Source organism: Lepidochelys kempii, chromosome 9 (assembly GCF_965140285.1).
Source record: "Lepidochelys kempii isolate rLepKem1 chromosome 9, rLepKem1.hap1, whole genome shotgun sequence".
NCBI lineage: Eukaryota > Metazoa > Chordata > Testudines > Cheloniidae > Lepidochelys > Lepidochelys kempii.
Window position 1 is genome coordinate 53,737,690 of NC_136388.1, and position 21,141 is coordinate 53,758,830.

At 46.0% G+C, this 21,141-nt stretch overlaps 1 protein-coding gene across 2 annotated transcripts in view; it reads left to right on the forward strand.

Moving 5' to 3' along the window:
- The window catches only part of SLCO2A1 (solute carrier organic anion transporter family member 2A1), a 118,883-nt gene that overhangs the window by 32,640 nt on the left and 65,102 nt on the right, over positions 1 to 21,141 (forward strand). For both annotated transcript variants that reach the window (XM_073360375.2, XM_073360376.2), the window contains one exon: positions 733 to 844. In XM_073360375.2, coding sequence (XP_073216476.1) covers positions 733 to 844 — 112 coding nt within the window. The remainder of the gene's footprint in view (positions 1 to 732; positions 845 to 21,141) is intronic.

A 21,141-nucleotide genomic window follows, 5' to 3' on the forward strand; every position in this document is an offset into this window, starting at 1 on the left:
TTCCCCCTGGGACACCTGAATTAAAAGATGGATCAGCTCCATCTTTTAGGGTTTTTCCTGCTGCCCATCACTGTAATATAGTGGCATCTTTCATGTTAATAAGAGTGGCAATAGCAAAGCCCCTCTTCCTGGAGCCTCTAGCTTTCATTAGGTTATACAAACTCTGGTAGGAAAGGGGATTTTGGGTCGGGGGCGAGAAGAGGGTGATTGAGGCCGTGAATATCTTTATGATGGGAAAGCTGTATCAAATGTTTTGCAGCACTGCCTCAGGAATCCAACTCTGCATTGGTGTCTTCTATGAGCCACAGGACAAGGGGGGAGGGGAGGAGAGGAAGGGAGGAGAGAGAGAGCCGACCTGTCATTGGAATGTCATATGTGTGACAGATTGTTACTCATACCTGCCTGGGAGGGGTGGTGTTTGAGCCTGGCTCCGCCTCCCTGTGCCTTTAAAGTTCTCTTTACACACACAAGAAAAGAGGGAGGAGAAATAAAGTTTCATCATCACTATTTCAGAAAACAGTCTTATAAAAACTTCATGCTCACACTCACTAAGTCTCACATGCTTGGACAGCTTTCAGTTGTGACTTATCAGAATCCAGGCTGGAGGAAGGGAAGAAGAGAGGTTTATATCAACAGACAGCTGAGCACTTCGGCATTTTGGTATACTTCTGATTTACTGGCAAGTTAGGGAAAAGAGAGAGGAAACTAACTGTGTGCATTGACCTCCAACAGCAATTCTAACCAAACAATGGGAGTTCAGCCTGAAAACAGCAAAGCTCCAGGCGTCAGCAGTAGCCCCCAAAACTGTCGCACCTGTTACCAGAACATCTTTTGCAATATCAAGGTAAGGAGCTTAACTTTGTATTACTTTTCTTCCTTAGCTGATTGGGAGAATGAAGACATGTTTGCTTTTCAAATTTTCACAAGTCTTTTACCAACAGCAGCATTGGTCCTGATTCACACTTTTTTTAGCTCCTAGAACTCAGTGCATTTGTTAAAACGCAACATTTCAAACTCCCTTGTTCTCCTGCAACACCAAGTACTAAGAGAAGCTGGCAAGCATGTGGCAGGGCAACAAATGTAGATTTGGGGTACAGTAGTTCTTGACATGGTGAATACTCGCAGTATAGTGCAATGCAAGTTTCTTGTTGAGATAGTTGTTCACAATAAGAGAGGCACAGACACATAGGACTAGATTAACAGGTGGGAGAGCTATGCCGATTTACACCACCTATAGATCTGGCCCCCTACTGTTTAACCCACAGCGTGTCTTTTGTTAGGGAATTATTGGGATCATGGTGTGAAAAGAAAACACTGCCTTAAAATCATATGAATTTGCTTGGAAAATCTCTGCAAGGACAATTCAGTTGTTAATACGGTTAAAAGTGTGAGAGATTTCTCAACTGGTTTAGTTCTCCCTTCCTGTAGTCAACAAAGAGGTGGATTTATTCACCTGCACCCTTTATTTACAGGGTATGTCCACACTGGGAGAGAGGGGTCTTTTTTTTAAAATGCCACAGCTAAAACCCTGCTATAGACAAGGTCTAGAGATGTTAAAACTCCAACTTGCCCTGTCTATGCTAGCATTTTAAAACATGTTAGTGACCACATTTTGAAACACACCTTCCCCCCCCCCCCCATGTGCTTTAGTGCACTCTTTGGGCCAGACCTTAGCTGGTGTAAATGGTGTGACAGGTGTTAATGGAGTTGTGCTGACTTGCACCAGCTGAGGATCTGGCCCTGTCTGTTTTGCTTGTTAGAACTCCCCCTAAGGACATATTAATTCTTTGCTCCCCCAACCCAGAGTCTAAAAAACTGCCAACAGCTCCTAGAGAACTGCTGGGAGATCTGATTCCTAAACTAACCTTGTGAAGCTTTCTCTATTTCACAGACACATGTCTATATTCTTTTACTGGTGTGAGTAGCATGAATGGGAGGGAGTAACATGCACTGTGTCAACAGGGAAATAGCCCAGTGTGTGTGAGAGCATGAGCCAGCAGGTAGGTGTGTGTGAGGGATGACGGAACAGATGGGGTGGGTAGTATGCGGCTGGCTGGCTGCAGGGGTTCAGAGTGGCACAGCAGTGGCATCGCTCCCTGTAAGATCTGACTCCCCAGTGTAAGTGACCGACTGAGAAGCAAGGCAGCAGACCAGCCATCGATCTCCAGGCTGGCAGCAGTTGTCAGTACTGGTGCACTCTGCCCTTGGGGCTGGTGACTTCCCAGTGGCATCAGATAATAGTTGTTTGTTTACCATCTGATAGTAGCACTGTAAGGAAGGTTTGTCAGCACTTCCCTTAGGAACCAAACCTTTTACCGCAGCAGGTCTCAAATGCCCCAGGCTAAGCCAGGCACTGAGCTCCCAAGCACACCTTTTTTCAACCTGATTGTCTTTTTAATCATTTGTTTCCTTTTCCTCTGATGGGCAAAGAACAAGCCCTCCCCCGTCTCACCTTCTGAGGGTCTGATGCTTCTTGGGCAGTCCTACAGCAACACTGACAAAATTACGTCAGTTAATTTGTACCATCCCTTCTGCTCTTGGTTACACCAGTGTAAATCCACAGTAACTCCACTGAAGTCTTAGCCCTGACTGTCAGCTGCATCAGCAGCTTTGGACTGCCTTGCTAGCACAGAGGGGCCCTAACCCCACTGACTGGACTGTGAGGGATTCTCCAGTGGTGCAGAGCTGGCTATGTCATCGTGGCTTCTCTACTCCCTGCTGATCTCTGGCTACCATAATTGTTGAAATGTGGTATGCAGGCAGTCAGACTAGATGATCAGATGGTCCCTTCTGGCCTTAAACTCTATGAATCTATGAAATTCACCTTGGGCTGTTGGCAGCTGGTCTAATTTAGATTACTCCAGTTTATACCAAGCGACAGACTCAGGGTACAGCCAGCCCAGGACTGGAAGTCTGAAAACCGGTCTTAAAAACCACCTGAACTGTGCTCTCCTGAGTGGCCGTGTGTGCTCCTCAGCAGCAGCCCAGGTTTGGGCCTAGGCTTTACTGCAGATTTATGCAGTTATAACGGACAGCAGAATCTTTCCCACAGTGCAGCATGTACTACTCCTGTTGGCACAAAAGGCTCTTGGATGCCCAGAGGGAGGTGGGAAAAATATCCTGAGACCTTAAAGAAATCATTGGTCTCAAGACTGTTTTAAGGTTGAAAAATTTGTTAGAGTGGAAACAGTTATTTTACAGGATAGTCCCCTAAAAATTAATATCCTTCTAACTAGTTTCGGAGTAGCATCCGTGTTAGTCTGTATCCGCAAAGAGAACAGGAGGACTTGTGGCACCTGAGAGACTAACACATTTATTAGAACGTAAGCTTTCGTGAGCTACAGCTCACTTCATCGGATGCATAGAATGGAACATATAGTAAAGATACACACACACACACATACAGATAAGTTGGAAGTTACCATACAAACTGTGAGAGGCTAATTAGTTAAGATGAGCTATTATCAGCAGGAGAACAAAACTTTTGTAGTGATAATCAAGATGGCCCATTTAGACAGGTGACAAGAAGGTGTGAGGATACTTAACTTAAGGAAAAAGAAAAGGAGTACTTGTGGCACCTTAGAGACTAACCAATTTCTTTGACAGGTTTCAGAGTAACAGCCGTGTTAGTCTGTATTCGCAAAAAGAAAAGGAGTACTTGTGGCACCTTAGAGACTAACCAATTTATTTGAGCATGAGCTTTCGTGAGCTACAGCTCACTTCATCGGATGCCACAAGTCCTCCTTTTCTTTTTGCGAATACAGACTAATACAGCTGCTACTCTGACACTTAAACTTAAGGAAATAGATTAAATATGTGTAATGACCCAGCCACTCCCAGTCTCTATTCAAACCCAAGTTAATGGTATCTAGTTTGCATATTAAGTCAAGCTTGGCAGTTTCTCATTGGAGTCTGTTTTTGAAGCTTTTCTGTTGCAAAATTGCCACCCTTAAATCTTTTACTGAGTGGCCACAGAGGCTGAAGTGAAGTGTTCTCCTACCAGTTTTTGAATGTTATGGTTCCTGATGTCAGATTTGTGTCCATTTATTCGTTTGCAGAGAGACTGTCCGGTCTGGCCAATGTACATGGCAGAGGGGCATTGCTGGCACATGATGGCATATATCACATTGGTAGATGTGCAGGTGAACAAGCCCCTGATGGCATGGCTAATGTGATTAGGTCCTATGATGGTGTCATTTGAATAAATATGTGGACAGAGTTGGTATCGGGCTTTGTTGCAAGGATAGGTTCGTGACTTAATATGCAAACTAGATACCATTAACTTGGGTTTGAATAGAGACTGGGAGTGGCTGGGTCATTACACATATTGAATCTATTTCCTTAAGTTAAGTATCCTTACACCTTCTTGTCAACTGTCTAAATGGGCCATCTTGATTATCACTACAAAAGTTTTGTTCTCCTGCTGATAATAGCTCATCTTAACTAATTAGCCTCTCACAGTTTGCATGGTAACTTCCAACTTATCTGTATGTATATATATATATATCTTACTATATGTTCCATTCTATGCATTGGATGAAGTGAGCTGTAGTTCGTGAAATCTTATGTTTTAATAAATTTGTTAGTCTCTAAGGTGCCACAAGTACTCCTGTTCTTCTAACTAGTGTTCACCCAAATCCAACATATCTTCATGAGAGAGACAAGGCGGGTGAGGGAATATCTTGTATTGGACAAACTTCTGTTGGTGGAAGGGACAAGCTTTCGAATGCCACAGAGCTCTTCTTCAGGTCTGGGTAGCTCGAAAGCTTGTCTCTTCCCTCAGCAGAAGTTTTTCCAGTAAAAGATATTACCTCACCCACCTTGTCTTTAATATCCTGGGACCATCCCGGCTTCAACAACACTGTAAACAGCAGGTCTTCCTTGTGTTTTGAACAGTAAATTCTGCACCATACCTCTCCATTCATGAAGCTGGCTTGGGTCTGATGGACCCAGGGACCTCCTGTCAGTGGAGCTTTATTCAGCTGATGCGTGCAAAGCTTCAGGCTCCTCTTTGACCCCTTGCTAAGCCTGGATAACCAGGTAGCATGCCTTCTTTCACCTCCAGCTTGATAGGAAGCTCTGTCCCTTCCTCCTAGTTGAGGGCCTAAACACAGAGATCCATGCATTGGTCATCACCAGGCTGGATCAGTATAACTCATTGTATTTGAATCTGAATGTGAAGATGATACACAGGGTTCAGCTTGTACAGAATGTGGCTGCCCACTGTCTATGTGGCTCAGGCCACGGTGAGTACATCAGGCCTGTGTTCACGTCCCTCTGCTGATTCCCAATCAGCTTCCAACACCAATTTAAAGCCTTGGTCCTAATTTTCAAAGCTATTAATGGATCAAGCCCCAGCTACACCAAAGGCCAATTTTGATCTTTGAACCACCATAGCTGCTGTACACCTCTGGAGCAATGCAGAGCCTACAGCCCAGAAGGAAGCATGTGAGAGCTGGGAACAAAGCATTCTCTGTTGAGGGGATTTTGCAAATCCAAAGTCTTACCATCTTTAGGAAACATTGTGAGGCCTTCCTCTTTGAGAAAGACTTTCTACCATAAGTGACATTCAATAGATGAACCACCTCTTCTATTTTCCTCCCTGCCAATGTTGCAAAGGAGCCTTTGAATAAGTTAGTCAGACCCTTTAGCATTTCCAAATGAAGAAACAGTGAACTAGAAGAGTTATTAGTATTATTAATATTAGCTATTTCTTTACCTTGTAAATGTGTAAAAGTTAATGCTTTTCACAAGACAGAGAAATAGCTAAGCCTTTGTGAGACAATATATTATGTATATATATTTTCTACAAGTATCTTAACTAACTAGAAATACTAAGATTTTCTCTCTGTCTACAGAGATAGACAGATGGGATGGAAGTCTGGGTCAAAAATGATTGCCCCTGAGGTTGAAAAGTGACTGACAGCCAGTGGCACCAATGCCCTCAGTCAAAAGATGTAGTGGCAAATACAACAGGAATGGCTGGGAGTGTTATTGTGCCATGTGGGTTTCATCTTTAATCAAAGGGCAATAGTTTGCCCGGCAGCATAACCCCCCAGTTTATAAAGCATTCTACCCGTTATTTAAAAGATACATGCTGGCACGACAAATAATGTTTTAAATAAGTAGCTGGCTCTGTACCAATATTCACTTGGGCTCTGCTCAGTAACTCAGAAACAATTACATGATCAGGGCTTCAATGAATAAAGCCAAGTGTCCTCATATAAACAATAGCAGGTGCTGAACACAGCTGTAATTCCAATACACCAAAATTGCTAAGGGACACAACTCCATGCTCTTGGTGTCCCAAAACCTCCAACTGCCAGAAGCTCAGACTGGCTGTCCTGTTCTGGCATTCCCTCTGAAGGACCTGTCACTGACCACTCTCGGAAGACAGAATACTGGGCTATTGGTCCACTGGTCTGACCCAGTGTGGCCCTTCTAACCGTGCACTCCAGGTACTGATAATTTATTAGCTCATATTTATTAGAGGTGGCAGTATTCACAGGCCAGCATATCCAAAGTGCCTTGCTTGAGACTGATTCCCAAAATAACACAGCTTTTTAAAACAGAGCATTCTGTTCCCCCAGCACTCTCCCTCCCTCCCTCATCTACTGTCGAGTGAGCCCAGAGTATCACCCAGTCATTCTGAGGTGGGACGGGCTGTGCAGCTACTCTGTGCGGTTGCAGTTAGAGGGGGCTAGCACTCCTTAATCTCTGTGTTTGGAAATAGGATTGTGTTAGCCAAAGCCCTGAGTGATCTCACCTGCTGCTTTGTTGTCTTGGCCTGGAGAACTGTGGGTAAGAGGAAGCAAGGCAAAGCTCTGGGTGTCAAGCGGAACCAGCTGTTGCTGATAGAATGAAAATAAAGATTTGAACACAACAGCTCTCTGCGTCAGGCTGCTTCTAATGTCCTGCAAGGTCCTTGTAGATCAGGGTAGGACAGGGGACTTCTCCTAATGGATGATTAGAAAGTATCATTGATGAAGCAGGGGGAATAGGCTGAGAGCAGCAATTGAGAAAGGTCTTGTGGATGACATGTCCATGGTTTGTGATTGCTGCTGCAATAACAACTGTGCTGGCCCCCCAGCCTTTGAGGGGTCCCCCTTTGCACCTTATTGTAAGTGTTGTTGGTCCCTTAGGGTGCAGCAATTACTCCCCCTTATTATTTGTGTCACTATGTTTAAATTATAGCACCCAGAGTCCCAACTAAGAGGAGCCTAACAGGAGATAGACTCTGCTCTGAAGAGTTTACAGTCTGAGTAGATAACACAGACACAGAGAGAGGGAGGAGAAACTGAGGTACAGGGAGATGAAGTTACTTGTATGAGGTCACACAGCAGGTCACTGGCACAGCAAGGAACAGAGTCTCAGTTTTCTGAGTCCCAGTCCAGTGCCTTAACTACTAGACCATGCTGCCTCTTATCGCCCTACTGGTGTTCATTCCATCCTTTTAAACAGCAATTGAAAACTACTTTGGCAGAGTCATTTTCTATTTAAAAGTGCCCCCACCCCCTGTGGCAAACAGGCACCTTTCTATTGTGGTTTATTTACTGTATCTTGTTTAGTTTATGGTGTTTTAACTAGCATTGTCCGTGCAGTGCCCTAAGAACTATGATGGGCCAGGACACTATGTACACAAAACAGTTATTAACTTAGATGGACAGGTCTGCACTCAGTGAGCACTGCAACAGAGTGTTTTTCTTTATTGTGTCAAGTGTTTGAAATGTTTTATGGAGTTAAATAACAGAGCTACAAAGTGAAAGTAAAAAAAACAGAGAGCAATAAATTCGAAGACATGGGCAAAGGGAAAGGAGATGTATTTTCAGATGGGCTTTGAAGCTAGCTGGAGATGCAGGAATGCAGTGCCCGTTGGTCAAGGCTGCGAATGGACCATTATATTCTCAACCCTTTGAGACTGCATAATGGGAAAGAGAGAAGGCCTGAGCAAGATGGTGGGAGCAGACATAATGATGTAGGTAGAAGCAAATCCACAGAGAGCCTAAAAACCAAAGAAGGCATCCTGAAATGAGTTGGGAGGAAGTGGAATCATTTGAATGTTTCTGTGATGAGGTCATGCTTCTCTGTCCACCTGTGAAAGTGGTCAGTGGCACTCTGTTCATGCTGCTATCTGGAGAAGAGAGGGGCCAACAAAATGGAGCTGACATAATCCAGGTAGGGTGAGATGGAGACATGGAGGAGGATGCCAATAGAGGTGGAGCTCAGGTAAAGGCAGCGCTGTACATAAACAATCATAGCGGCAATAGGAAAATCTGTAGATACTGGAAATGTGTGAGGAGACGGCAAAACCAGGGTCAAGGCTTACTTCACGTTTCTTTTGATACTGGTGACACCAGGATATCTAAGTCCAGCAGGGGAATGGAGGAAAAGTTTATCAGGTATTTAGCTTACGCAACTTATGAAGACGACACAGGTCATCAAAGATGTAGAAATATGTATGTATGGTGGAGTAGCCTCAGCCTAAAGCCATTCGATAAGGTATACAAATGAGAGAGAGAAGGTGGATGGGAAATAGCACAGGATCAAAAATGGGCTCATGGGACTCTACCAAAGAGGGCTGTGGTACAGAACAATTACCACCACCAGAGAAAAGAGGGCAGGAATGCAACATTGACAGGAAGGAGGCAGTGACACCTGCACAGATCTGTAGGAGGTCCAGGAAGGACTTCAGACTGCTGAAGGCTCAAGGAGAAGAATGAACCCTGGTCCTTGGAAAGGAGAAGGTGTTTGGTCTATAAAGAAAATCAGTTTGTGTGCCAGGGCTGGAGCAGAGAAGCATACTTATGCTGCTGCGGTAGTTGGAGAGATGAGGACTACTCTCTCAGGAAATTAGCAGAGGTAGGAAAGGTGGTAGCTAGGATGTCAGGTGAAGTGTTTCAGGATCTAGGGAGGGTTTTTTAAAAAGGGAGCAAAGCGCAACAGGGAACTAGGAGAGAAAGGAAGGGTCTGGGAAGAAAGAGGTTTTGAGGGACTGGCTTACGTCAGAAATGTCTGAGGGACAATGGCATTGTCAGGAAGGAGAGGGAGAAAATAGTTGGAGAGAGATGCGTGAAGAGCAGGGCTGCTGTTTGTCCATAAACATGTGGGGAGTTCATAAGAGAAGGTGAATGAGGGACTCCCAGAACCTAGTTCCCAATCATTCCTTCACACTGCTCTGGCAGTGTTAATTCTGAACTGCCAGAGCGGGGTAAGTCTAATTAACATGGTCCAAAAGGTATAAACAAGAATCACAGCATCCATAAGAAAAAAAAACACACACTTCTGGGTATTTAGTGCCAGGTCTGCTATCCTTACTCATGCTGGGCTGTGCCTTACTCCAAAAGCGGTGCCCCTGAGTTCAGTGGAAGTACTCCTGGAGTAAGGTGCTACTCCTATGAGTAGGGATGGCAGAGTCTGACCCTTACTGCCTTTATGATATAGTCACTTTCACAGTTGCAATCCATGCTGCCGTTTTTATTGTAATGACTTGGGCTGGGATTTACCAAGGTGCCCAGCTCTCACTGGAATTCAGTGGGATTTGAGCTCCTAACTCTCCAATCTATTCTATATAGGTTCTTATGCTGTAGTCATCACTATAGTATAGTTGAGAGACTAACAACTTTATTTGGGCATAAGATTTCATGGGCTAGAACTCACTTCATGAGATGCATGGAGTAGAAAATACAGGAGCAGGTATAAATACATGAAAAGGTGTGAACTGCCTTACCAAGTGTGAGGTCAGTCTAATGAGAGAATTCAATTGGCAGCAGGATACCAAGGGAGGAAAAATAACCTTTGAAGTGGTAATGAGTGGCCCATTTCAGACAGTTACCACTTCAAAGGTTATTTTTCCTCCCTTGGTATCCTGCTGCCAATTGAATTCTCTCATTAGACTGACCTCACACTTGGTAAGGCAGTTCACACCTTTTCATGTATTTATACCTGCTCCTGTATTTTCCACTCCATGCATCTGATGAAGTGGTTCTAGCCCCCCCAAGAGCTTATGCCCAAATAAATTTGTTAGTCTCTAAGGTACCACAAGGACTCCTCATTGTTTTTGCGGATACAGACTAACACGGCTACCACTCTGAAACCTATAGTATATCTGAGTGCCTTCCAGACATGCATTAAGCAATGTGACTAACATCTGGCATGTGTTTGTGCTCTGATCCTCTCCTCAGGGGAAGAAGCCCATGCAGTGGAACATTTTGTTTTGTGAATGTTTTAATAATATGTGAATATATACATACAAGTTGCTATCTGTTCCTGGTCCCTCTGATGTAAATCGGTGTTCTGCCATTTACTTTAGTAGGACCAAAGATTTGATGAAAGAAATGTTGTGCTCTATAAGTGTAGCCATTAACCTGTCATGTTGTGGAACTCTGTTCAAAAAGTTGTTGCAATGCACGCTGATTGCCTTTTATTTAGCTGATGAAATATCATTAGAACAGAATATTAACAAAATCATTGGCACCTGCTCAGTAGATAGTTTGATTTCAGGCTGGTAGTCAGGAGATGTCGGGATGGAGGAGATGTCATGACAAATTAGGGGGAATCACAGTTTTAAAGAAGGAAGCAAATCCCTTGTACTTGGCCAGGAAATGCTGAGAAGTAAGTATGAGCTGGATGAGTAGAGAAGGGGATTAATGGCAAGGAAGAGAAAGCAAGAGAGGAAGAGGGAGATTTTGCATTGCTGAGAACATCCCTTTGTATGTGAACAGATTTCCTAGTGGATATGGTGATGGGATGTGTGTGTATTTTTTATAAAGCTCAACTCATGCTTGTAATGATCTGGAGCTGGTGTGTACTACAGGTGGTTTTTTGATAGGGTCAGATTGGTAAAAGGCAAAGAGTTAGCACCATAAGTAAGAGAACTGTAGGAGAAGGGTCAAGAAAGGAGGGATTCAGAGAGCAAGCCAAGATGAAAAGTTTAGTGGGATCAAGTTTCTAGGAGCAGTGAAACAGGGTAATTTTATGAGGGGTGAGGTGGTTCAGTGTCCAACCGTAACCAAGGAGTGGTCAGTATAGATAAGATTATCATGAGCAGAATGGAAGAGGAGTGTTGCTGATAGTGAGAGCTAGGGTATGACCAGGCATATGGGCGTGAGGGGAAGAGACTGTGTAAGATTGTGGGTCAAGGAAAGCAAAGGGAATCTGATATGGGCATGTTGTGGAGAGAAGAGAGCTCATAAACATAGTGAAAGTGCAAGGATCAAACCACATGGCAAGAAAATAAACTTACCAGGGTAATGAAGACTGCACAGCAGAATGACAAGCTGAAGCCATTGGAGTGAGAAAGCCTGAACTGTGGAAATATAAGGCACTGGGAAGAAATTCTACTGGCCAAGCAAATGGAGACATCCAGGTAGATGAGACCTTGATCAGACCATCTGGCTAGACAATGTGTCAATAGCACTTGTAATTACAGCAACAACATATCATGTTCATGTTTCAGTAGCAGCCAGAGGTTTGACTCCCCATTGTTCAAACACATAGCTCTGAAGAGCTTGCAATCTAAACTCAGTGAGTTGTGTTAGAACAGACCATAGTAACTATTTGCTGTGCTAAGGTGGTGAAATGTTCCATCACACTGAGGAATGGCAGAAGCCGCTCCGTAGTTCGTGTGAATGTTATATGAAAGATACTTACATCTGTGTTCTGCATAAAATGTGCATAGATTGTTAACATCACCATTAAGGGACATCTCAACTCCTGACCCCTTCTGGTTCATGCCTCTATGAAAGAGACAGGTCCCATCTACTCTGCAAAAATCAACAGTGTTGGGGAACGTGGTTGAAATTCAGTTCTATTTTGCAGTGTGGATCAGAGGTCTTTTAACCACGTCTGTGAATTGTGTCACAGGGTCAGAGAAGACTGGAGTAGGATTTCTTTAGCTCTTTGAAGAGATGTAGGTTCAGATCTAGTCAGCCCCAAAAAGCTCAGTTGGTACTGGAGCTGGTGTTGGTGATTCATTAGGACCCCATCTGGACTGAGAAGAGCCCCAACATAGACTAGTGCAGGCAGGCACTCTGCAACCAGTTCTCTCAGCCCTTAATTCAGGAAAGTATCCATGTTCAGGGAGGTGCTTGACTAGTGTGGGTTTAACTTTAACCATGTGCAGAAGTACTTTCCTGCACATGCCTCAGTGAGCATGAACAACAGCCCATGCTCTTCAAAGGAAGACCCATCATCTCAGTGTCTGCTAGAGACAGATATAAACTAAACTCCAGATCTGAACATCCCCAGCCTTGGAGAGATTTGAAATCTGGATCTGAAATTTGAGGCTCGGGCCCACTGCTTCCCTGTAACATCTCTATAGGAGAAGTGAGCACAGCACTTCCACCTATAGCTCTCCCAGTGCCCCCAGTTCTTGCCTAGTGGGAGCAGCATTTATCACTGTTCTGGAAAAAAATCACATGTACACTTGAGATATTGATTAGCTCAGGAAAGGACAAATATCTTTGCATTTGAAGTGTGACTTCAGGAAAATATGGATTGTTCAGCAATAGGAAAACATTATTTATGCTAATAATACTGTGAAGGGGATGGCCAAGATGGGCTTTAAAAGGAGTTAAAATTTTGTCTAGTTTAGTTTCTTATACTAGAAATAAAATCTAAGCGACGAATTCTGTCCTTGGTTTCTATTGACCGTAGTGAGAGCCACAAGTACGAATGGCAATTTGCCCCCCCTCCCCAATTTACACGGTTTACTAGGGAGCCAGTTACTGTCCCTCATGATGGTTTTTAGTGCAATTTGCATGCCAGTGCAAATGACTGTTTGTAGCAGGGCTGAGAGAGGCCTCTGCTGGAGTGGCTGTGAACTCCTGCCCGAGCAGCATTGCTGCAGCCTTCCTGGGACTCCTGCTTGGATAACTGAACATTGTAAGTGAACGCTGGTTGGTACAAAGTGGCAAGCCAGTGAAGATGGCATCTAAAACAAAAGCCAGTGGGTGTTGGCTGCAAGAGTCTTGACACATTGGTGCGCCTGTGTGTGTTTGTCAAGTTTCGTCTTACAAAAGAAGAGTGCGTTTACTTTTCTTCTGTGTTTGACATTTGACACCTTATGACTCAATCCATTATACATGGAAAGGTTCCCTGGTGTATTAAGCAGTGACTGTTAAAGACTGATTGCAAAGGAGCCGATTCTTATTTCTGCTGTTTGCTGCTCATTAGTGGTATATAAAGATGGCCTGATCAAGTCTGTATTTAAAGGTTCTTATTGTTTACCTTAGAAATCTTAGGAATAGCAAGGTCTGATATTCTGGTTTTTACTGGAGAACTCTTTGGAGGAGCAGGAAAATTGTTCAGCTCTCTTGAAGACAATATCGCATTTTTCAGAGAAAGCTTTTCTCCCAAGAGTTGGTGAGGCATTTGAGTTAAACAGTGTATAACATACACACACCATAAAGTGTGTTTTACACATCTGACTAAACATTATTATTTGTAAACGGTAGTGCCCAGAGGTCCCAGCCAAGGTCATAGCCTCATTGTGCTACAGACAGGTACTGAGACACAGACCCCGTCCTAAAGGTCTTCCAGTCTAAATAGACAAGACAAAGGATGAGAGGGGAAACAGAGCTAAGTGATGTGTCCAAGGTCAAATGGCTGGTCAGTAGCAGAGCTGGGACCAGAACATGAGTTTTCTGATGCCCACCGAGGTTCCTTATTCATTAGGCCATGCTGGCTCTACACAGCCCCTCCCCATGCAAGTTTCAGATTTTTGGATGTCATCACCACATTAGGCTTCCAGCAAAAATGGAGACGTCAAGACCTGTTATTTCTAATATAAAAAACCAAGCCAATTACTTTTTTAAAAAGGCAGCAGTTTGAGGCCTCCTTTATGCGTTGTAAAAGAGTAAAGCAAGAAAGGGACAAACCCTGTTTTGTTTTGGAGTTCCGCCTTTATGCGACAGCTTGTTGCTTTGGCAGTGAGAACACTGCTCTACAGGCTGAGCCAAGCCCGCTGCAGGCAACAGAACTACTCACCTTGCCTTCAGTGGGACCCATAGAGTACACATGACTCTAGACAGGCACCAATGGATACTGCCTATGGAACTCCACTGAAACAGCACAAAATACTAAACAGCAACAACAAAAGCACACCCTTCCCCCCTCCCTGGACTGACTGGGCTGCGTGAGCAATGAGTTACCTGTGAACAGCAAAGCGGATCGTTATCTCCAAACCAGGAGCCATCCAAACCACTGCAGCTTCCAATAGTAGGACCTGTCTTTGCCTTAGCCTGTACCCTATGCCATCATCTTCATAAACTAAATTACAGATTTGCCCCCATTAACTCATCTTTTCCCTGGAGTGAGTTGACTGAATTAGACCAAGCGCCCAATTAAGGCCCCCAACTATATTCAAAATTAGTGGATGAAAGTGAAAGGTACCTTCTTGGGTGTGGCTAAAGCTTTGAAAAATAGTTTCACTTCTAAGCACAAAATAGCATGGCTGGAATTGTAGCAGCACAGCATAGTAGATAATGTTTCCATTGAGGTCAGCAGGTTCTGAACCATTGTACAATTATAATAGCAGCATAGCTACTACAGAAGAGCTAACAAACTTCCTGAAAAGGCCAGCCCTTTCCACATGTTTACATCTCCCTCAAACCCCCCCCCCCCATTTAATTTTTGGGAGCATGTCTCCTTACCACAACTATGCTTGGTCGAGTCATATATTGGAGTGTATTCACTCAGATGAGTTCTCCAAGTGTCTTCACTTCTTCTACTGCTCCTGAGACAGCTGTTCTGTACATTTTCACAAACGAGGCTCTGACTCTTCCCATCTGGGGAGGCAGCCACATCACCATGGCCGAGCTCCTCAGCACTTATATGGGTGTTGACGAGTGCCTATAAAAACTGAAATGACGGTTAATGAGGTGGCACAGGTAAGCATTTTGCAAGAGCATAACAGGCCAGATCCTCAGCTGGTGTACATTGCCTTCACTGGGCCTCTCCCAAAGGAGTGACATCAATTTACACTCTCTGAGCACCTGGTCCTAGATATTTTAGGAGCGGTAAAGGGCTATTCAGCCAGCTAGGATTTAAAAACTCTTGCTGCTTCTTCAACTTTGGTTCCTTCTTCTGGGAAGACACCTTGCTGTCTTTCAAATTCGTGTTTTTCCATTGGCTTCAGTGACTCTCTCCAGTACTTCAATCTATATATTTATCCCAGTTCTGCCTGGGGGGCAAAGTGTTAGATTATGTCCCTTCATTTTGAAAGTGGTTGCTGGTGGCAAGGAGACAGCATGATCTAGTGGCTAGAGCACAGATCTAGGGCTCAGGAGTGCTGGGTTCAATTCATGGCTCTGCTGTGAGTCCATGGGCAAGTCACTGCCGCTGTAATGAGAGCCTTCCTGTTTGCTCTCACACTATGGGACCTCTGCACCCACAAATCAGCCTGCGACCTCTTCTGGGTGCAATCACCAGTGCCTTTTATTTACAGTGTCAGATCCCACGGCCTTCTATTTACAGACCGCTTCCACTAGCGCCCCAGGGGACAGCTAGCTTCTCCAGCAAGAAGGGACACACACCCTTGGCAGCAGCTGCCGCTCCACCGCCCACCTGCCAGCCAGCCCTATATTGCCAGCTAATGAGGCCAGTAGGTGCTTCCCTTCTATCAATTAGGCATGGCATGCTTAGCCAGCCCCAATTAATGCTTCTTAATTGGAGCTGGGCTAACAGAGGGCTGGCTCATGACCTCCTGGCCAGCACCCTGTTACATGCCTCCCCCCTTATGAGCCGCCAGGGCTAGCCGACCTCGACCCCTCTGCCTGGGGGGCTCCTCCGGGGAAGTTCACCGCTCTTGGCCAGGCAATCCCTGGCATCCTCTCCTGGGGTTTTTCCCATCCCCTACCTGCAAAATGTACATTGCTCAGGAGGGGTGGCTGCCCCTCAGTTCCGCCTCTGCCCGCAGGTCATCACACCAGTCGCACCCCTGCAGCATCCCATCCCCTGTATCCCTTTTACTTTTAGTAGGGGGTCAGGATCCATCCTACCATCCTGTGGGACTCTCTGTGCCTCAGTTTTCCTCCACACCACCCAACATTCCCTCCCTGGGGAGTGGTGTTGTGGGGTGCTGCAATTGCCTCCTCTCCTTTTCCAAGGGGCTCAAGCTGGCTAGCTCCCCCATATACCCTTCCTGCCGGTCTTCTTGATCTGGGTTCTGTTGTCTAGGGTTCTCTTCTTTGCTATCTCTGGGACTTTGCTTATCTTACCCACTTGGGATCCTCGGTCTAGGGATATGCTCCTTCGGGGCACCTCTCCACTTCTTTCTCGGTAGTGGGCCCCAGTCCCTACTTAACACCACCGGGTATGGTAGCCCCTCTAGCACCCCAACCTGCTTCCCCTTGAAGCGGCCCCTCACTTCGAGGGGCTCCTGGGTCACTGGGCAGGACCTCTTGTCCCATGGATACACTCAGGGGCCATCCTTGCCTCCACGATCAGCCAGTGCGGCTTCACCAGCCCTAGCCCCCTCTGTACGAGCAAGCAGGCTGACACGGTATCTACCAGGCCTGTTTGGGGGTTCCTCCCAATCCTCACCGGGATGGTGGACAGTTTCTGTCCCTCTTTCTACCCCCCAACTTGAGTCCAGCCACAAAACTCAGCCCACCCATACTCCATATCAGGGCAGTCACATTTTGTATGGCCAGGTCTCCCACACTGCCAGCAAACAAGCTTGGTGGGCCTCTCGGGCGCTCCTCGGGGCTCCCCCTTTCTCTCTGGGCCTTTCCCAGAAAAGGTTCCATCTCTTTATTCCCTGACTCCTTGTCTTTACGGGGTCTGTCCTCCCTCTGGGGACCCTCTGCCTTGATATATTCCTAGGTCAACCTGACCTCTGCCTCAACGGTGATAGGCTGATGACACCTCACCCAGATGCGGATGTTCTCAGGGAGGCTCTGTAGTCATTGTCTTAGGACCAACATATCCATCATTTCACCCACCGTGCATGTCTCTGGCCTCAGCCAGCATATGGCCCAGTCCATTAGTCTCTAGGCATACGTCCGGGGCTGCATCGCCACCATCAGTCAGGCCACCCAGAACTTTTGGCAGTACTGCTCTATAGACAGGCCCGCTCTATAGACAGGCCCGTCCAGTCTAGAATGGCCACCCTCACTGCCTCATAGTTCTGGGCTTGCTCATGGCCATATAGGCCGCTTAAGCCTCTCTCATCAGGCATGGAGCCAGTTGGAGGGCCCAGGTTGCCCTATCCCACCTGGCACCCATGGCTACCCCCTCAAAGGTCCCAAGAATGGTATTTGGATAATCCGCCGGGCTCATTTTACAGAGTCCTCAGCCCGGCGGCCAGGTGCCATCCCCTCCTGCAGGACTCACCACTCTTTGCAGGAGCTGCTGTTGCATGCCAGTCTGCTCCCATATGAACTCTCACAGACTCTGCTGTTGCTCTGCTTGCCAGGACAGTAGGGCCTGGCTCCCAGCCTGGTGGGACTGCTAAAAACTTTGCAGGGCATGCTGCATCTGCTCCTGCTGTTTACCCATCCATTGCAGGGTCTCCTCCATATTCGGGCCACCAACCACTTCACTGGCTCTTGTATCCTGGATGAGCCCCCCATGTGATGAGTGCCTTCCTGATTACTCTTCCACTATGGAACCCCTGCACCCACAAATCAGCCTGAGACTTCTTCTGGATGCAATCACCAGTGCCTTTTATTTACAGTCTCAGCTCCCACTGCCTTCTATTTACAGACCACTAGCACCCCAGGGAACAACTAGCTTCTCCAGCAAGCAGGGACACCCCCTGCCCCTTCACTTCCATCTTGCCTGCCAGCCCTATATAGCCCCCTCGCTAATGAGGCCCGCAGGTGCTTCCCTTCTATCAATTAGGTGTGGCATATTCAGCCAGCCCCAATTAATGCTTCTTAATTGGAGCTGGGCTAACAGAGTGCTGGCTCAGGACCTCCTGGCTAGCACCCTGTTACAGCCTCACTCTGTGCCTCAGTTCCCCTTCCAACCTTTTGTCTGTTTAGACTGTAAGGTCCTTAGGGCAAGGATTGTCTTTCAGCATGGTGGAACTCTGATCTCTGTTGCTCTCTCCTGATGCTACTGTAATGTAATAACCATGGTAGTGTGAGAAAATATACAGTGACTGTAACACTCTTTCATACCTGCGAAAGCTTCCATTTTCCTCTTACTAATTAGTTTAGATTCTTCATGCTTGGAATTATCTCTGTTGCCTTGTGCTGAACCCTCTTCACACTGATAATAGCCTTCCTGAGGCATGGTGACCCTGTACGCGTAGAGTTTCAATCTTCAGTTCCTCTGCCCAGAGCTGCCCTAGGGGAGAAACTGGGGTGCGCTTAAGGACGTTGTAAGAAGCTTCCGGGTCTATGTGAAGAAGCGGGCCTGCGGGAGGAGGGCTTGTTTGTTTCTAAAATTAAATCTTAACCAGGCTTATTGGATGAGTAATTTTATCTGCAAACCTGGGGATGATGGGGATTCTGGCCCCTGTTCTGGCTGCTTTGTGTAAGAGTTTGATGGCCTGGAGACTAATGGCTTGATCGTCCATGTCGTTACACCAATGTAGCTCTCTGGAATGGCACTGGGCTAATGTGTGGCTGTTGTAGCAGGGTGGAGAACCAGCACTTAGCCCAGTGTCCACAAAGCAGGTGAGTGTGGGTAGGCACAACACAAGTTTCCTCCATGCTGGGAATAACTAAGGTCAGAATAAATCTTGCATCACTGACACAATAACCATAAGCACAGTGGGCCAGATTTTCAGCTGGGGTAAATCACGGTAGCTGTGCTCCTTTTGGAGGAGCAATGCTGATTGATGCTGGCTGAGGAGCCAGCACCCTTTTCTCGCTACATGAAAAGCAATTCTTATTTTATCACAGCACAATGACCTTAAGTCTGACCCACCTGCAGTAAACATACGTGGGGGGTTATCTAATGTCTCAACTTTGCTTTGCCCTGGAGCCAACTTCAAAAGCATTTTATTGACTGGTTTCGCTAACCCCCTGGATGTTCCCCCCAAACTGTTACAAAATAGTCCATGTTTCATAACAGGGATGTTTAAAATATATTCTCAGAAAGTCTTTAGTTAGTGATTGTTAAGGGTAAACAAAATTGTTGATGGTGCGTTATCTTACATAAGCAGTAATAGAAAGATATACAAGATAAGAATATGGCTGAGTTGACCCAGTATATAGCATGGGCTAAATGTACTGTTAATATAACGAAAATTGTCTTCTCTATGTAACATACTAACGATTAGACATTGTGACAGTTCTGTAAAAACGATAAACCAAATCTAAAGCCCAGTTTCATAATTAGGCCAAGTCTTAATTAGGTAGACCCCCAGTGAGCTAGGCCTCCCTGGTACCTCTCTGCATGGCACATAGGAGACTGCAGGTGGGCCATGTAGAATGAGAAGATAGTGCTGCTCGGAGATTCCTCTGTCTCCACCTCAGCAGCTGCCTCAGTTTCCTCCATAAAATATCCTTGTAGCCAACAGACCCTGCTGGCAAGGAAAGCGGAGCTGCTTGAAGCATGTTCCCCCAGTACCAGGCGTTACATTCCATGTCTAAAAGCCAGGGCCAGTTAATGCTTGGAGCACCATTAATAATCCTCCTTGCTGTGTGACTCCCCTTACTACTGACACACAAGCTGGCAGCCCAGTAGCCAACTGGCAGCAGAGTGGAAGCTGGCTCAATTGTCATCATTGTAGAGGGGGGATGGGCTAGCCAGGTGCAGAGGAAGAGTCCCACCATGTGACTGGCCACAATTCCTGGACATAGATTTGTATCCTTGTATTTGTATCCAGTGCCGGCTCCCCAGATGAGCTGGTGAGTTGTCGGGCTGCTGTGTGGTATCCAGAGCATGAGGATTCTTTGTAGAGTTCCCCTTGTGCCAGTCAGTCCCATGGGGTAAGTCTGGAGGAGTAGATTTCTGCTGTGTGCGATGCCTTTCCCTAATGCCCAACAATGCTATCCATTTTGAATTGGACACCTGGCGGTGGAGAGAGAATAGTCCCAAGGATCCAAGAATGTGGGGAAAACATTCCTTCTGTGCCATGCAGTAAGGTGGGTGCTTTTCCTTAGCAAAAATGTTGCCCTGGAAGCTCCAGGTCTGGAGTTGGCAGGGGGAGTTGTGTGTATGTGGGTGAAGATCCTCTCCCCAGGCGCTTGCTTCCCTTTTAATGTAACGTGTGGTTTGGAAGGGAGTCAAGCGTCTTGTATAAACAGCCTGCAGTCATGAGCACTCAGCCACTCTGAAGGGAAATGTCAAGGTGATTAAAAGGGGATTGAGGGAGGCATTTGTGCGTGCGCGTGTTTGTGGGTGCATGTGGGTGCATGCCTTGGCTTTTCTGCACTTCACTCAGTGTGCCTATACTATTGCACCTTGGTCAGGAATTCACTCAAAGCTCTGAAAATCCTGCTGGAGATGGGCAGGCTCCCCGCTGCCTCTGCTAGAGGAGGGTCAGTGAACTATGGATAAGAGTGGCACACAGGATTTTTGCATGCGAGCGGTTTCCCCCGTGCCATTGTTCCCACTTTGTGTCAACATCTCACCTCCCTCAGAATGAGTTGATTTGTTCTTATTTAAACCCTTTTTGGTAAAGGTTTATAAAAGATGAGTGACCTGTCACCGAGGTGCTCAGTGCATGCTGCAGGCAACTAGGTTCTGTGCCTAGCACTACCATTGACCTGCCATTGACCTTGGGCTAGTCCAGGGGTCGGCAACCTTTCAGAAGTGGTGTGCCGAGTCTTCATTTATTCACTCTTGGTTATTTAGATAATCCACGCTCTGAGGCGCTTACAATCACCCACTATGTGTCAGGACAGCCCCTAACCCAGCGATCCCTGAGCTTGGCTGGGTATCACTGCTGTGATCCACTTCATAATAATAATAGTAATAATAATAAATGCAGAACATCTTGAGGAAAGAGGAAAAACCAGCAATGTTTAAAGAAGAAGGAGAATTATAGACAAATTATTCTGAGGGAGAAGGGAGAGATTGAAGCCAAGTGCAGACAGGCCGGCACATAGAAAGACACCAGGGGAATGGTTAGAGAAAAAGAGGAGGTCAAAGACCTGCTAAGGGACATGCAAAGCTACAGTGGGAGTTTGATGCCCAGCTCCCATTTGTGCCTTTGAACAACTTCCCCTTCATTATCACAAG